A 17,473-nucleotide genomic window follows, 5' to 3' on the forward strand; every position below is an offset into this window, starting at 1 on the left:
CTAATACAAGCTCAAGATTCAGTATGAGATAATGGGTAGAGGACCAATCTTGGAGTCAGGAATACCTGCGTTTAAAACCCACCTTTAATACATATTAGCTGTGTGACCATGGGAGGCTAATTTTCAGTGCCTCAGGCATGTAATACTCAGGTTGGAGATCCATTGTCATTTGGAACTCCTTGAGAGAGATCCCACACCAAGGAGCTGCCCCCTTTCATAGATCCAGGACAAAAAACCAAAGCAAACTTATGAGCCTGTCCAGCAGGAAGTCCCATTTTTTCATTTTTTGCTGGCTACTTACAGCATGTACATAATGACACCTATGCTCCAGATGTCACACTGTTGGCTATAGTCATGGGCATTGATCACTTCAGGTGCTGCCAAGCAAGCAGAAAACAATAATATTAATAATGCAAAAAATGATTGAAAAGCTTAAATACAGAGCATGAAGGATGCATGGATGGGATATCATTGATTTTCCTTTGAAAACAAGAACCAGCAGATGTTTTAAATGAATAATGCACAGGCCTTAAAAATCCATGGGGATGTGTCCTTAGTTCTATCAGTCAAGTCCTAATGAGATGATGACATACTGAGTAACTAAATGGGATTTGGTTTTCTCTTTGTAACTGGTCAAAAGTGATTTATCAAATTCTGCATGCTTTTAGTTAACCAATTCAATTCTGCATTGTCTTCTCCTCTCAAATCTCTTGCTCCCGAGTCCTATTTCCACTCATATCTAGTAAGTTCTGAATTGCTCCTGCTGTCTGCCTCTTTAGCTTGTATTCATACTCTGCAAAGCTAGAGAGAGGTGGTCATGCAGCCAAGCTAACCGGGACACTACAAATTTGTTATCTCATTTCATCTGGGCTTTTACTGTACCATGAAAGGACTTTTACTCCTTCCTCATTGATCCTCTATCCTATTCTACACCCTGGCTGTTCCAAACTTTCTCTCTTTCCTTAAGCCTAATGTGCCACTTCTCCCACATCCTTTAAGTGACCTTGACTCACTGTACTGAGAAAATAGAAAAAATTCACTGTGAGCTCTTGCTTCTCCCCACCTCATTTCATAAGCCTCATCATCCTCACTATCTGCTTTACTTCAGTTTTCCATACTGAGTTGGCTTTTCTTCTCATCACTCTGAGTGTTCCTTTGACCCCACTGCCTTCTGTGTTCTCTAACCAGTTGACTCCACTATTACTCTCCTTCTGCTAATGTCCAATCTCTCCCTATCTACTGCTTCCTTTACTTCTGGCTGTAAACATGTCTAATTTTCTCCTTAACAAAACTTCATGTGACCCTATATCACTCTCTCAAATTTTTTTGCCTTCTGTCTCTCCTCCCTTTATTACTCAATTTCCTTGAAGTTGGGGAAGCTGTGTCCCACCATTGGCTCCTTGATAATTTTTGATAATCCTTGATAATCTCTCCTTAACAAAATTTCATGAGACTCTATCATTCTCTCAAATTTTTTGTCCTCTCTCTCCTCCCTTTATTACTCAAAATCTTGGGGGTTCAGGAAGCTGGGTTCCACTATTGTCTCTATTTCTGCTATCATTTATTTCCTTATTCCTTAATAATCTTTGATAATCCTTGATAAACTCTCCTTATCAAAACTTCATGAGACCCTATCATCCTCTCACTTTTTTTGTCTTCTGTCTCTCCTCCCTTTATTACTCAAAATCCTGGAGGATGGGGAAGCGGTTTTCCACCATTGTCTCTATTTCTCCTCTCCTTTATTTCCTCATTCCTTGATAATCTGAATTATCTGATGGTGCTCTTTCTAAAACTACCAAGGTCATCTTAACTGCAAATCTGTTGGCCATTTTACCCTTATTCATCACTCTGTAGCATCTGTTACTGCACCCATTCTTTCTTCCTGGATATTTCTTTCTCTCCTCTTGATTCTACTGTCACCTACCTGACCATTCTTCCTCAGATTCCTTGGCTGGTTTATGCCTCCCAACTGAAGGTGCTCCCCAAGGTTCTGTCCTAAGGTATTTTCTCCACTCTCTTTATACTTTTACTTAGTGACCACATCCCTTCTGCTAGATTTAATTAGCACTTGTACATGGAAGATTCCCAGATCCACATCTTGAGCTTTCTTGTCTCTTTTGAGCTTTTGTCCTGAATTGCCTATCGGACATTTATAATAGGCTACCTCAAAGGTATCTCAATGAATCTAAAACAGAATTCATCTTTTCTTCAAAATCCACTCTTCTGATTTTCACTATTTCTGTCAAGGGCATCATCATGCTCCCTGTCACTCAAGTTCACAAATTGGCCTCATCTTTGAGTTCTCATACTTATTCATCTCACAAATATGATCTACAGCCAAATCTTTTCCTTTCTCTATCCACAGCAACTCTCACATATGTCCCCTTCTAGCTACTGATATAGTTAGTTCAGGTTCTATTCACTTATCTGAACTACTGAAATGATTTCTCGATTGAACTTGCAGCATTGTATCTCCCCATTCCAATCCATATTCCTCACAGATGCCAAAATAATTTTGTTAAAGTTTAGGCCTGGCTATGTTCACATAGTTCCTCCCATTCTCACTCCTTTTCCACCTCTTTTCTTCCCTCTCCTTCTCTTAATAAATTCTAATGTTCCCTATCACCCTAGGGTCAAACATAAATCTATCTAGTTGGCATTTAAAGACTTCTACAACCTAGCCTGAATTTGTCTCATTTTATTATGTATCACTCCCCTTCACAGACTCTATGGCCAGATCTAACTGGCTTCCTTCCTCTTCCTCATACATCTTTCCATCTTCTATCTCCTTGCCTTTGCATTGTCCGTCCTTCCTCCGTTTCCTTCAATATATTTCAAATTAACTCTATTCTTGCCCCCGTCTCCTAGAATTCCTAGTTCCCTTCAAGACTGAGACTAAGCAACACCTTTTCTGATTCCTGTAATTGTTAGTGTCTCCCTGAGTAAATTAACTTGTATTTATTTTATATATCCTTACAGAGGTATATAGTGTTTCCCTTTATAGAAGAAAACTTTATATATACTTTACTTTTATTCAGATATTTATCAAAGGCATGTTGTATTTGTTCATTATTTTTCTTTTTTGGTACTACTTTTACATTATCTTATTTGGTCTTTGAGACATCTCTGTGAATTAGACAGGGTGAATCTTATTGTTGCCATTTTACAGATGAGAAAAATGTAGCATAAAGAACTCCAGTTACATACATGGTTCAAAACTTGGCATGCTAGATCTAGAAAAGACCTTTTAGAGAACTCTAGGAATTTGGATTAGATGATCCCCAAGGTCTCCTGTAATGAGAAACCTCTATAAATCAGAGACCCAGAAGAGTTAAAGACTTCTAACCTGTGTTCACATGACTAAAATATAAGAGCTTAGACTGGAACCCAGATTGAATTAATGACAAAATAGAATCCTAGGACCTCTTTGCTTTAAAAACAAAATGATCTCTATTCCCTCTATGGATTATAAGGTCCTGGAAACAAACTTTTGTCTTTGTATCCCTTTGGTGCCTGGCTTAATGAATGTCTGTTGATTAATAGCCTATCCAAATGCAAGGCAATGAAGTCATGTTTCTTATAAGAAAATAACAATTAAATGTCACCATTTATTATGAAAAGAAACAAAGGAAAGCCTCTGGCACATTGAATGGATCCTCTATGGAGGAATTATGGGGAAGATCTGAACAAACATTACATGGGATGAGAAACTATAGATGGGATGGGATCAGTAATGGCGGATTGAGACTACAGCTTCTCCAAAGTATGGAGGTACCACTATTACCGAGATTCTCCACGAAAGCTTTACTTTAACAAAGGCTTTTGCATTTGATTTAATTAAATTAAAAACATTCATTAAATGCTTCTTATAGGAAAGACATAAATGCAAATTTCCTATTTTCAGGGAGCTGACCCTTTTACTGGAGAATACAAACCAGCTATAAGCCAATATCAGAGAAGATAAGGAGAGAGAGAAAGAGAGAGTGCTTATGCCAGGGTTAAAGCAAGGACTTCCTGGAGAGGTGTGTTGCCCATGAGATCAACCTTGAAAGAAGCTGGGGATGTCAGTAGCAGCTGTCACTAATGCAGCTCTGGCTGGAAGGGCTCCAGAAAAGGGATCTACATTCATTATCTGAAGACCTGCCTCACTCAGATGCTCATTATCTATATAGACTGGCACCAGATAGTAAACTTTTTTTCCAGCCATTTCAACTCCCTGAGATGTTCTTGGAGTATGGACAGGCTGTGACTGACATAAGTGGAAAATGGACTTACACTCATAAAACTAATCATCCTGGAAGTATTGAAGTATTATGCAGGTGTGCTTTGTTTCAAATAAGTTTAATATGCAAAAATTTAGCTTTATGTATTCATTTACCAAAGGGCCTGTTCTTTGCTTCTAATTTTTTACACTATTTTTACAGTTTTATCTCATTTGGTCCTTGAAATAGGCAGGTCAATGTCTCCATTTTACAGAAAAGAAAACTATAGTCAAGAGTTTCAGTGACATATATGGTCACATGGTTTAGAATCACAGGATGCTGGAGTTAGGAGAAACCCTTACAAATCTCCATGAATTTGAAAAAGATATTTCAGCTAGGAAATTCTATCATTTTATACATGAGACATTGTTTGACCCTGGAGAAGTCACTTAATCCTGTTTATCTTAGTTTCCTCATCTATAAAATGGACTGGAGGAGGAAAAACAAGCCACTCCAGCATCTTTGCCAAGAAATTCCTAAATGGGGTCATGAAGGATTCATCACAACCAAATCAACTCAACAACAACAAAATGTATGAGAGCAGTCAAATGACTTGTCCGAGATCATATAAATATTAGGTCTGAGTTAATGAGAGAAAACGATCTCTTTAGTCTTAATTCAGTGCTTTTTCATTTCTCAACAAAAGGATCCACAAGCAAATGCCTTAGAATAGCCATCTTCCCTACTAAAATGTGCTTTACCTAAATAAGATTGATACAAAAGGCTTTTTTCTTTTTTCTCAAAAATATTTTCTTTTTCCAATTACATAAAAAGGCAAAATCTTAGACATTTAAATCAAATACTTTATGCTTAAAAAAACACTACATCTTTAACTCATCTTAGTTTGAATAAAATGTGTTAGGCTGGTTTTAATGGTATTTCTACTATCCAACTATTTGGATTAGAACTAGGAAGTAGAGAATATCCTCTTTTGAGTCTATTTAGTCTCAGAACCATAGGCCCTATACTCCATTGTCTTTTCCCCCAACTTCTAAAATCTTTACGATACTTTAAAGTTCTCATCTTCCCCTAGACTGAGCATATAGGATACACAACTTTTAAAAAACATGTATAAAATGAGGCATACCTGTAAAATCAACTTTGAATTCTCTTTGCTAAAGAGAAAAGTAGTATCATAAACAAAAGTCAGGCAGTACAAAAAAATACATTTTAGATAATTGTTTCAGGCCTCATGTCGCCACCTACATCTTTTAAAGAACAATTTCCAAGAATAAAAATGGATTAACAATGATAATCATACTTAGTGATGTTTTAAGATATTTTTGTTCAGTTGTGTCTTCATGACTCCATTTGAGGTTCTTTTGGCAAAGATACTGGAGAGATTTGTTATTCCCTTCTCCAGTTCATTTTACAAATGAGGAAACTGAGGCAAACATGATAAAGTGACTCGCCCAGTATCACATCATTAATAAGTGTTGGAGGCTAGACTTGAACTCAGGTCTTCTGACTTTAGGCCCAATACTTTCTCCGTGGATCATTTATTTAGCTGTTCTTTTTGAGGAAATTCCAGCTAGCTCATTTGACCCTTACAATGACTAAATGAGGTAGCTATAGTACACCTTGATAAATGAAATGAGACTCAGGAAAGAGAAAGTCTCTTGCCCACAGACACAGAAAAACAATAAGAATTAGCCAATTCGGCTAAGAAATAGACCGGTAGATCAGTGGAACAGATTAGATACAAAGGACAAAAAAGGGTACATCTATAGCAATCTAATCTTTGACAAACCCAAAGATTCCAACATTAGGGATAAAAATTCATTATTTGGAAAAAACTGTTGGGAAAACTGGAAATTAGTATGGCAGAAATTAGATATGGATCCACACTTAACACCATATACCAAGATAAGATCAAAATGGATCCATGATTTAGGCATAAAGAGGGAGATAATAAATAGATTAGAGGAACAGAGGATAGTCTACCTCTCAGACTTGTGGAGGAGGAAGGAATTTATGACCAGAGGAGAACTAGAGATCATTATTGATCACAAAATAGAAGATTTTGATTACATCAAACTAAAAAGTTTCTGTACAAACAATACTAATGCAAACAAGATTAGAAGGGAAGTAACAAATTGGGAAAATATTTTTAAAAACAAAGGTTCTGACAAAGGTCTCATTTCCAAAATATATAGAGAACTGACCATAATTTATAAGAAACCGAACCATTCTCCAATTGATAAATGGTCAAAGGATATGAACAGACAATTCTCAGAGGAAGAAATTGAAACTATATCCACTCACATGAAAGAGTGTTCCAAATCACTACTGATCAGAGAAATGCAAATTAAGACCACTCTGAGATACCACTACACACCTGTCAGATTGGCTAAGATGACAGGAACAAATAATGATAAATGTTGGAGGGGATGTGGGGAAATTGGGACACTAATACATTGCTGGTGGAGTTGTGAAAGAATCCAGCCATTCTGGAGAGCAATCTGGAATTATGCCCAAAAAGTTATCAAACTGTGCATACCCTTTGACCCAGCAGCGCTACTACTGGGATTATATCCCAAAGAAATACTAAAGAGCGGAAAGAGACATATATGTGCCAAAATGTTTGTGGCAGCTCTTTTTGTTGTAGCTAGAAACTGGAAGATGAATGGATGTCCATCAGTTGGAGAATGGTTGGGTAAATTATGGTATATGAAGGTTATGGAATATTATTGCTCGGTAAGAAATGACCAGCAGGAGGAATACAGAGAGGCCTGGAGAGACTTAAATCAACTGATGCTGAGTGAAATGAGCAGAACCAGAAGATCACTGTACACTTCAACAACAATACTGTATGAAGATGTATTCTGATGGAAGTGGAAATCTTCAACATAAAGAAGAGCCAACTCACTTCCAGTTGATCAATGATGGACAGAGGTAGCTACACCCAGAGAAGAAACACTGGGAAGTGAATGTAAATTGTTAGCACTAATATCTGTCTGCCCAGGTTGCATGTACCTTCGGATTCTAATGTTTATTGTGCATCAAGAAAATGATATTCACACACATGTATTGTACCTAGACTATATTGTAACACATGTAAAATGTATGGGATTGCCTGTCATCGGGGGGAGGGAATAGAGGGAGGGGGGTAATTTGGAAAAATGAATACAAGGGATAATATTATAAAATATATATATATATATATATATATAATAAAAATTTAAAAAAAAAAAAGAATTAGCCAATTCAAGTTTGCGGAGTGTTTGAGCATATATTATTTCATTTGATCCTCACAAAATTGTGATATTAGAAGTATTATTATCCCCATTTTATAGATTGTGATCACACAGCTAGCTAAGAGCCAATTAGATATTTCCTGATTCTATGTCCAACATTCTTTTCTTAAATACTAAATTGAATCTCTGGGTTGAGTTCTATTTCTTCTTCCTTACTCTTCTTTTGGTGGCAGAAAAAAACCCAAAGTAGAAGGAGGGAAGGAGAAGGAAGAAGTACAGGAGGAGGACAATGAAGAATAAAAACAATGACAAAAAAAGGATAACCTATTTCCAAATAATCAAGCATTGATAAATGACTATCTTTAAGGAGAAAAAAAGGTTGGTGAAACTATTTATATGAAAAATACCTATTTGGTCATCTTTCCATTTTGAAACATTAAATATTCATGTTTTTAATCTCACCCCATCTTCCCAAGTATGGCAAGTTCTGGCATGGTTCTCCCCAAATGAATACTCTTCATATTCTCACAGCAAGGACCCAGGTTACTGGCCCTGTTACTCACATGGATAGCCTGGTGACCTTAGACAAGTCACTTTAGCTCTCAAGGGCTTATATATCTAATTTGTAAAATGGGGATAATAATGGATCTCTTAAGATCTGGATCTGAGATATATGAAAGACAATTACCAAGTTTAAGTAAAGAAAATCACAGAAAACAGTCTTGGGGTGAGAAGGGAACTGAAAGATTACCTCGCCCAATCACTGCACTGTCATTGTTGGCTCTTCATTGGGAATGATGTTGAGCACAACAAAAGCACGTTCAGAAAATGAGAAAAATGGAGCCCACAAAAGCCAATGATTTTATTTTCCTGGCTTTCCTATCTCTTCCAAGGCCAGCTTTATAACCTTGGAATCATTCCTACTGTCCCTCACCTGTTAGAGATCATCAGTTGTCAAAGCTTACCAATTCTAAGTGCACAATCTCCATTCCAATCCATTGCTTCTCACCACTATTGTTCCGGCCAGCCATACAACTCAAGTGAACTCTTGCAATAGTCTTGGAACTGGTCTCTACTTCTCTCTCTCAAGCCTTCCCTCTCTTCTGCTCAAAATGACCACTTCTCTGATCCTCGTAGCTGCTCATGCCTTCCCCTCAACATCAGTTTGTATTTGCTTACTTTGAACATATATATATATATATATATATATATATATATATATATATATATATATATATATATGTGTGTGTGTGTGTGTGTGTGTGTGTGTGTGTGTGTGTGTACACACACACACACACACACATGTACCTTTTATATATGTTTTGCCTGCTTATAGAATATAAGCTTACTGAGAGCAGGAACAGTTTTGTATCGGGGATGGGGTTTATATGCCTGATGTTTATCCTACAATGTCTGGAACTAATAGGTGCTTAATAAGTAATAAGTGCTTTTGAGTTGATTAGTTAGTTCTTACTTAGTTTCTTGCTATATGCTGCATATCCAGGTAATGTGAAACATGACATATCTAGATTACCCAACATGCTTTAGTTCTATAGCTGGACCACGGACCAACTATCTTTTTCAGTACATTGAAAAGAATGTTAGGAAGTAGTATGGAGAAGAGGAATTTAATGCATTTAGAGTTTGGAAACAGGTCCAGAATGGCTGCAGAACTGCACTGATCCCTGCCTTGATTTTCAGGTAGAGCCAGAGCCTGGTCATCTGCTGCCTTGCCACCTGTCTCCTTCCACATTGCCCATCTATCCAAGGCCAGAGGCGCTCCTAATCCTCCTCCTCTGGGATACTTCCTAGAGGGAAGTCTCTCAGCCCTGAGGTGAGCCTAGTTGCAGAGCTGGTAAATGAAAGTGATAACCAAAACTAATCTCGGCAGGACCCCCATGCTGGTCTAAGGCATATATGTTTCCTGTTGAGGGGCTGATAATCAAATCAACATATACATTGCTTCAGGACAAAAAAAAAAAGGAAAAAGTAATTTCTATAGTTCAACTTGTCATTCTGACTTCTAGGTTGCCTAGATTGAAGATTCCTTTCTGACCCACACTACCAGCTCCTTTGTATTCATTCATGTTGGCTCCATCCCTTTAATCCCTATCCCTCTCTTCCATTGTGCCTTATGGATCTCCTATTCTATTGTTTACAATCTGCTCTGCATGTCAGATCTTACTCCTATCCTCAGGAAATCACTTTGGATGAATTTTGTATTCACTTATAGATGCACATGTTGTTACCCCCCCCCAAAAAAAAGTAAGCTCAGTGAGGGCAGGCTTTCTTTTGTGACCCCAGAGCCTAGCACAGACCACTGGGTGCTCAATAACTACTCCTGGGACAGAACAAAATTTCAAGTCCTGTGCTGCCAATAATTTGGCAAGTCCTTCCCAGTCTTTGAGTTTCAATTTCCTCACCTGTGAACAGATTCAATATGATTTCTATGATTTCTAAGGTCATTTCCATCTCGAAAAATCTAAGTATCAAGAATTCCTTATTACTCTTCACTGGTTAAGGAAAAATCACATTATAATAGTCAAGCTTTATAGTTTGTTTTCAATAAGTTTTTTTTCATGATTTAAAACTTTGAAATGCTGAACTTACCCATATAAATAGGAGTTCCACAAGTTGCTTGCAACATGGCTTCACATCCGCCCTCTTTTTGCACCGCTAAACCAAAATCAGTCACCTAGAGGAAGAAACTCAAGAGTATCAAGGCGCAGGATTGCCAGGCAGGTCTGTTTCCAACTGGAAGAATCCAGTGGTAGAAATTCAAGCTCAGATTACAGTGGAGCAGGGCTCTTTTTGGAAGGCCTTCCTGTAACTCCATCACTAAGTTAATAAGGAGCACTGACCACACATACAGTGCTTTTAATTCAATTAAGCAAACATTTATTAAGCACTAAATGCAATTCATTTAATTCAGAGAAAAAACAAGAGCCCCTGTCCTAAAAATAAAATAAAAAAAACTTATGATTCAGTGGGGGAAATAAAAAACCATTTACAGGTTTACCTTGTCTAGCATTAATCTGTTTCACAAATACATGACTATTAACTGATTAAACAACTATCATGGGGGATATTTAGAGCCATGCCAACAATATTATGAATAGGATGTGTGTGTGTGTGTGTGTGTGTGTGTGTGTGTGTGTGTGTGTACATATACATCCTACTCCAAAATAAGAGTTGTCAGAGCTTCCTTGGTCTTCCCCAGCTAGGAAGGGCCCCTAGCTACTAGTATACCCAGAGTCTGCCAACCTTCCTTTTCATATCCAAGTATGTTTGCATATGTACAGCCTGAAGATCAAAACCACAAATGTGGATATGTGTGTTTATACACATATTTATTTGTATTTATATGTGTGTATTCATATATAAATATGAATGAAACGGTCCCTGATGTCAAAAAGCTTATATTCCACTGGAGGAAACATGCCCATATATTATTACATATAAAGCATTTCTTTCTTTTTTTTTTTTTTTTTCTTTTTCTGAGGCTGGGGGTAAGTGACTTGCCCAGGGTCACACAGCTGGGAAGTGTTAAGTGTCTGAGACCAGATTTGAACTCTGGTCCTCCTGAATTCAGGGCTGGTGCTCTATCCGCTGCGCCACCTAGCTGCCCCATATAAAGCATTTCTAAGATAAATACAGGATAATTATGTAGGTGAAATATGGCAGAAGAAAAGGAAAAGATCAGGAATGGCTTCATTTAGAAAGTGGTGTTTGAGTTGGATTTTGACATAAATGAGATAGTTTAAGAAGAAGGAGTGAAGTGGGAGTAGATTCCAAGAATGGGAGTGAGAAGAGAGAGGAACAAGAAGACTAGTCTGACTGGATCCAAGAGTGAAGGAAAGGAGAATGATGCTCAACAATATGGAAAAAGGTTATGTTGGAGCAGGTAGTGAAGAGGGCTAAAAACCAAATAGAGGAGTTTATGTGGATACTGACAGTAGCAAGGAAGCCACTGTACTTTACTGAGGAGAATGGTGTGATCAGACCCACACTTTGGGAAAATCACTTTGGCATCTGTGTCTGTAATAATAAGAGCCTTGAAGCAAGATAACAATTAGGAAGATCTTGTAATAGTCTAATTGGGAGTTGATAAAGACTTTAACTAGGTTGATGATCATATGAGTAGAGAGAAGAGGACAGGTTTGAGAAATGATGTACTAGGTCAACTTACTGGAAATAAGAGAAAAGAGCTGAAGAGAATGGGGAGAATGGAAATCTAGATGAGTGAAGGATAAATATGAAAGACGTGTGGGGTTTCACACCTGAAATTCAGTTTTAGTCAAATTGAGTTTGAGATGCCTCTGGGATACTCAGTTGAAAATGCCTAATTGGCAAATGGGAAATTCAGGATTAGAGTTCAAGAGACTAGGGTGTGATATAGATTTAGGAAGTATCTGTATGAAAATGAAAATTGAACCCATAAGGATTGATGAGTTCACCTGGGAAGGAGAATACTCTTAATTATGAGTATGATATAGATGATGAGCTAGCAAAGGAAAGTGAAGAGGGAAGAGGAGAGAGAGAGAGAGAGAGAAAAAAAAAAAGAAGAGTCAGAGAAGAAGAAAGTCAGAGAAGATGATGGAAATGACATTTAATGGCACACTCTAAAAGGACAGTGTGGTCAGTAGTAGTAAATGCTACAGAATTAAGGAAGAATGAAGACTGAGAAAAGACCATCAGAGTGAACAATTAGGAGACCACTAGTAACTTCAGAGGGAGCACTTTCAATTGAAGGGTTGGATGGTTAAGTGAGGTAGTGGGAACTAGAACAAAGGGCACTGAGAAACAAACAAAAAGGAGTAAACAGAGGTGAACACAGGCAGCTTTTGAAATTTATTTTGAAACATGGGGAAAGCGTGTCCCTATTTTGTAAGCATCTGAAAAAGAAGAATAGGGAGAAGACTTTATATCAAAGAGAGGGAATGCCAGTGGGAGCAATAAGAAGACTCCCATCTTTTGAGTCTAAAAGCAGGGCAAAGTTGGGAATGATGTCATGGGGTTTTGAGATTTAGCTAAGGAAAAGCAGTTCATGGTGATTGTTTTAGGTACAAGTAGTGACTGGGAGACGCAGGCTAATAGATTCTGAAGGAGCAGGGCTGGAAAATCAAGACGATCTTTAGTTATTAAGAAGATGGAGAAGAGGGACTGGACCTATATTTCAAAGATAGAAGGAACCTCAGGTGAAGAAACTCCCTTTGCCAACGCAGGTCAGGACCTTTTCTGCAGCTTGGAAGCCTTATAGAGTTGTCTAAAGATTAATTAGAGATTAAATTACTTGCTCAGGGTCATGTGTGAGGTCTTCCTGGCTCGGAAGTTAACATTCTAAGATATACTACATTATAGTTGTCTCTGACTTCTTGAATGAATTAAAAGAAAACTGGGATTTTGTGACATTAAGAAACATGTTAATAATGTATTAATATCATTACTGAAAATTTTTATTACTTATGAAAACTTTATTTGGAGTATTCCTGCATACAAAAAACTACAAGATAGAAAATGGTAAATACAAAGGAGAGACTAAACAAAGTTGTAAAAGACATTTTAAGAGGGAAAGACCAATTTGAGGAAGGCTTCACAGAGTTGGTGGTCCCTAAATTGGCTTCTTGAAGGAATAGGTTTGCTTTTTAAAATTAAATTTAAAAAATAAATAATAAAATAAAATAAAATATATTTTTTCAATTCACAAAAAATTGACTTTTCTCCCCCATCCATCTCCCCATTAGAAAAAGAAAAAAGAAAATTAAAATCCTGGTAACAAATATGCTAGGCAAAAACAATCCTTCATGAGTCATGTCCAAAAACTGTTGTCCATCATATCTCTGTCAGGAGGTGGATAGCATGCTTCATTTTTAGTCCTTTGGTATCAAGGCTGGTCATTGTGTTGATCAGAGTTTTTAAGGTTTTTAAAGTTGTTTTTATAATATTGCTGTTATTGTACAGCATTGTAAAATATATTATTTTCCTTGCTTTGCTCACTTCAATCTGCATCAGTTTTTTCATCAAAAGTTTTCCCAGTTTTCACTGAAACCATCCTTTTCATCATTTCTTCCTGTACAATGGTATTCCATTACATTGATATACTATAATTTGTTCAGTCCTTCTCCAATTGCTGGACACCATGCAAGATTTCAATAGGTGGAAATGGAAAGATATCCATTCTAAGTGTGAAGAATGGTTTGAAAAAAGGAGATGGGAAATTATTGAAAAAGAATGATAAACAGTCAGTAGTCCAGTTTGGTTGGAGCATGGAGAATTTACAGGAGAGGAGTATTTGTTAAGACTGGAGAGGTAGATTGGAAACAGATTGTTGAAGTCACTGAGTGCTGGATTACGGAGTGTGCATCTTCTTCAGTACTCAGAACTACATATTAATAAGGCTATTTTGGTAAATGGATGTAGAATGGATTGATGTTGGGAGAAACTGAAAATAGGGAAACCAGTTATGAAACTACAATAGTTCAAATGGGAGATGATGAGGGCTTAAGGGTTCACCTTTAGGTTTGCTCCTCTTCTGTGTGCAAGGGGAAGAATTCTGCAGGAAATTGGATGGATTTCACATTAAAAGCCCTACAAAAGTATAGACATAGATGGGTCTTTCTTTAATATAATTAAAAGCATATAATTAAAACAAAGACTAGCTATTATTTCCAGTGTAAAAACACTAGAAGCTTTCCTAGCACAAACACGGATAAAGTAAAGGTATTCTCTGTCCCAATGATCATTTTATAGTTTTAAATATATTAGCAATGAGGCATTAGTAACTGCTATAAATTTCCTTTTCCCTACTTTAGACTCCCCCAGTACCCACTCCCATCATCTTCTTACATAAGGTCTTAACAGACATAGCTGATAAAAATCAAGATAATTTGCCATCTCCTTCTATATTCATTTCACAATTCTTTGGTTTTATCTCTATAGCCTCATTTATTTCTTGGAAGGCTAACTATACTTTTCTTTCACTGCCTCTATTCTAAATTTAATTTAATCAGACTTTTGACATCATCATCATTTAACTGAAACTTCTTTCTCCAACATTGCCAATGTGCTTCTAATCACCAAATCAAAACTTCCCTTCTCAACATCTATCCTTCTTGACTTTTCTGTATCATTTGGCACCAGTGACAATCCTATCTTCCTGTATACTCTCTCTTCTAGATTTCCGTGACACAATTCTCACTTTAATCTCCTCCTACCTGTATGACTGATACTTTTCAATCCCCTTTGCATGATCAGTATCCATATGCCATATACTCACTATGAATGAGGTTACAACTCTATTCTAGTTACCTTCTCATTCCTTTCTATAAATATCAACAATGGGTTCAATTATCATCTCTACATCAATTATTCTCAAAACTATATAAAAGAGTAGTCTTTCTCCTAAACCTTCAGTGGTGAATTATCAACTGCCTATTGGTCTTTCCAAAATGGGTGTCTCAAGGGCATCTCAATAGTATAAAACCAAGTTTGCAATCTTTCCTCCAAATATCCTTTCTCCTATCTTTTATTGGAAGCATCATTGTCCTTAATGTCATCCAGGATAACAGCCTCAATGTTATTTCAACGTACTCTTCTTCATCCCACATTTCCAAAAAGATCCAAAATCATATCAATTCTATTTCCAAAATGTCTATCAAATTTGTTTGTCCCCTTCTCTCTACTCATATAGCCCTTATCCTAGTTCAGATGACCATCAATTCATTAGATATCTCGTTTAGATTGCCTGAATCTTTTAATTAGCTTTCTTGACTCGTTTCTTCCTATTCTAATTCATCCAATGCTATATAGCTACCCAGATTATGATCCTGAAATACGGTCCCGATCATACTTCCCTGGTCAATAAATTCCAATAACTCCTTACTTCCTCTAGGATCAAACTCCTCTATTGTCATTTAATCTCTTCACATTCTAGCTCTGTCCAATCTTTTTAGATTTGTTATAGAGTTTTTCTTTGCCTGCTCTACAGTAGTTTTCTTCAAACTCAGCTGAAGAACTACCTTCTATATGAGGTCCTTCCAGATCCCCTTCTAGATCACCAAATGCAAGGCTTGCTTCCTCTCCCTGTATCTACTCCCCATTACTTTGCATTTGTTTTATATATAAATATATGTGTACATTTTTGTCAACCTTTAATAAATGAAATTATGTTTTATTTAATTTAACTCCCTGGATCCACAAAAGGGCTTAGAAGCTAGTCAGACTTCCAAGATCTTTAAAATTTTAAAGGCCAAATTAATTTGTTGATTTTTACAGTGTAAAATATAGCAGATTTTGCCATATTTATTCCTAAAATTCTACCATGTTTCTATTAGTTTAAAAGGCTATCAAAACAAAGCCAATTATCTTTCCAAGTATGCATGAATATTACTATCTATTGTCATTATGAACCATCTTATTTCCCTTTATTTTTACAACATAAAAGTGTAACTAATATATCATTAAAATGCAAAAAGCAAATCAATGAAAAGTTATGCCCATATAAATCAACAATGCTGGAAGTCAATTGTAATTACACTGATCTTTTCATTCAGTGTTATATATACATTTAAAATAAAAAATTCCCCTTTTGTGTTTGGACTTTAGGTTGGATTCTGGTGTTAAAAAACTATGAGTAGAAAAGCCAGTGTGCTCACTGAATATACAACCAAAAACTTTGGGTGTTGTTCTGAGGATTGAGTTACTTTATTAATTAGCAGCAATGGACAAAACATTATTTAAAAGAATGATTGTGAATATTGGGAAAAATCAGTGAACACAAAGTACATATAGTTTCATCAGGAATAGGTCATGTCACTATAGTGTTCACATAATTTGAATCAGATATTCCACTACTAAACATCTTTTCCAAGGGTAGAAAAAAAGTTGATATGCACAAAATATTTATAACCAAAAACTAGGAATGAAGTAGTTATCTATCAGTTGAATGGCAGCTAAACAAACAGTGGTACATTCATGTAATAAATTATTAGTCTACCATAAAAATAATAAATATGAATAATACAGAAAAACAAAGGAAACAATATGCACAATGATTAAATATTATAAACAGAAAGAACAAAAATATACAATCAAATACTACATAGGAATATAGGAATATATATTATATAGGAAATACTAATTCTGGTCCCAAGAAAGACGTGAGACTATTCACTTCCCTTCATTGCAGAGTTGAGGTGCTATGGATGGGCAAAAGCACACATACTATAAGATTCAGTTGATTTGTTGGTTAGTTTTGCTAAACTGTTTTTTTCCATTATGAGTGATATTTCCCTTAGAAAGGGAAAGGGGTCAGTTATGATTATATGAAGGTTTTAGTTATATATTATATAGTTATATAAAGGTTATATCTATTAATAAAGAAAATTTAAAAACAAAATATATTACTCATAATTAAAATTTTAAAGTATCTGTCATACCACAATAATTTCAGTTGTCTTCTCTAGAGGGTATTTAGACTGGCAAAGTATCTTGAGAAAGTCTCATACTATTCTTGTAAACCAGATAGAGAGACGTGAACTAAACAACAGCACAGCTAAGTAGTACCAAAGTGGGGTGTATGGACTGTTCCAAAAATCTAGTACCTCTGATATGAGGGATGCTGAGCCCTTTTCAGGACTGCCCATTGATTTTTAATGTCCATCATAATGCACCCAATTTTCACTTGTGGCTCAAGAAACTATACCAATTGCAGTGGTCAGCCCCTGGTGTTTACCAGGTGTTTACCATCTCCAAAGGCTGAGAGTAATCAACAGATCTCAAACTTATGGGTGAGTTAGGATTATATCTACCCTAAGCATGTGAAGGAAGATTTTCCTAGCAGAATGGGTGGATGGGAAAAATTTGTTCCAATAAACATGCAGCTGGCTGTAGTGCTATGGAGAGCTTAGATCTTGGTCAGATATCAAAGACACCACGGTCATCTACCCAGGACCATGGGCAGTCATCTTGACTTTTGTCCTGCCACTGGACTTGGATGACTCAGAAAGAAAGAAT

General features: G+C 36.5%; 1 protein-coding gene across 12 annotated transcripts in view; it reads right to left on the minus strand.

The window, feature by feature from the left end:
- Positions 1 to 17,473, minus strand: part of STK33 (serine/threonine kinase 33) — a 264,638-nt gene that overhangs the window by 39,907 nt on the left and 207,258 nt on the right. For all 12 annotated transcript variants that reach the window (XM_074275720.1, XM_074275726.1, XM_074275721.1 and 9 more), the window contains 2 exons: positions 10,070 to 10,154; positions 302 to 377 (listed from right to left, as the gene is read on the minus strand). In XM_074275720.1, coding sequence (XP_074131821.1) covers positions 302 to 377; positions 10,070 to 10,154 — 161 coding nt within the window. The remainder of the gene's footprint in view (positions 1 to 301; positions 378 to 10,069; positions 10,155 to 17,473) is intronic.

This window comes from Sminthopsis crassicaudata, chromosome 6 (genome assembly GCF_048593235.1).
Source record: "Sminthopsis crassicaudata isolate SCR6 chromosome 6, ASM4859323v1, whole genome shotgun sequence".
NCBI lineage: Eukaryota > Metazoa > Chordata > Mammalia > Dasyuromorphia > Dasyuridae > Sminthopsis > Sminthopsis crassicaudata.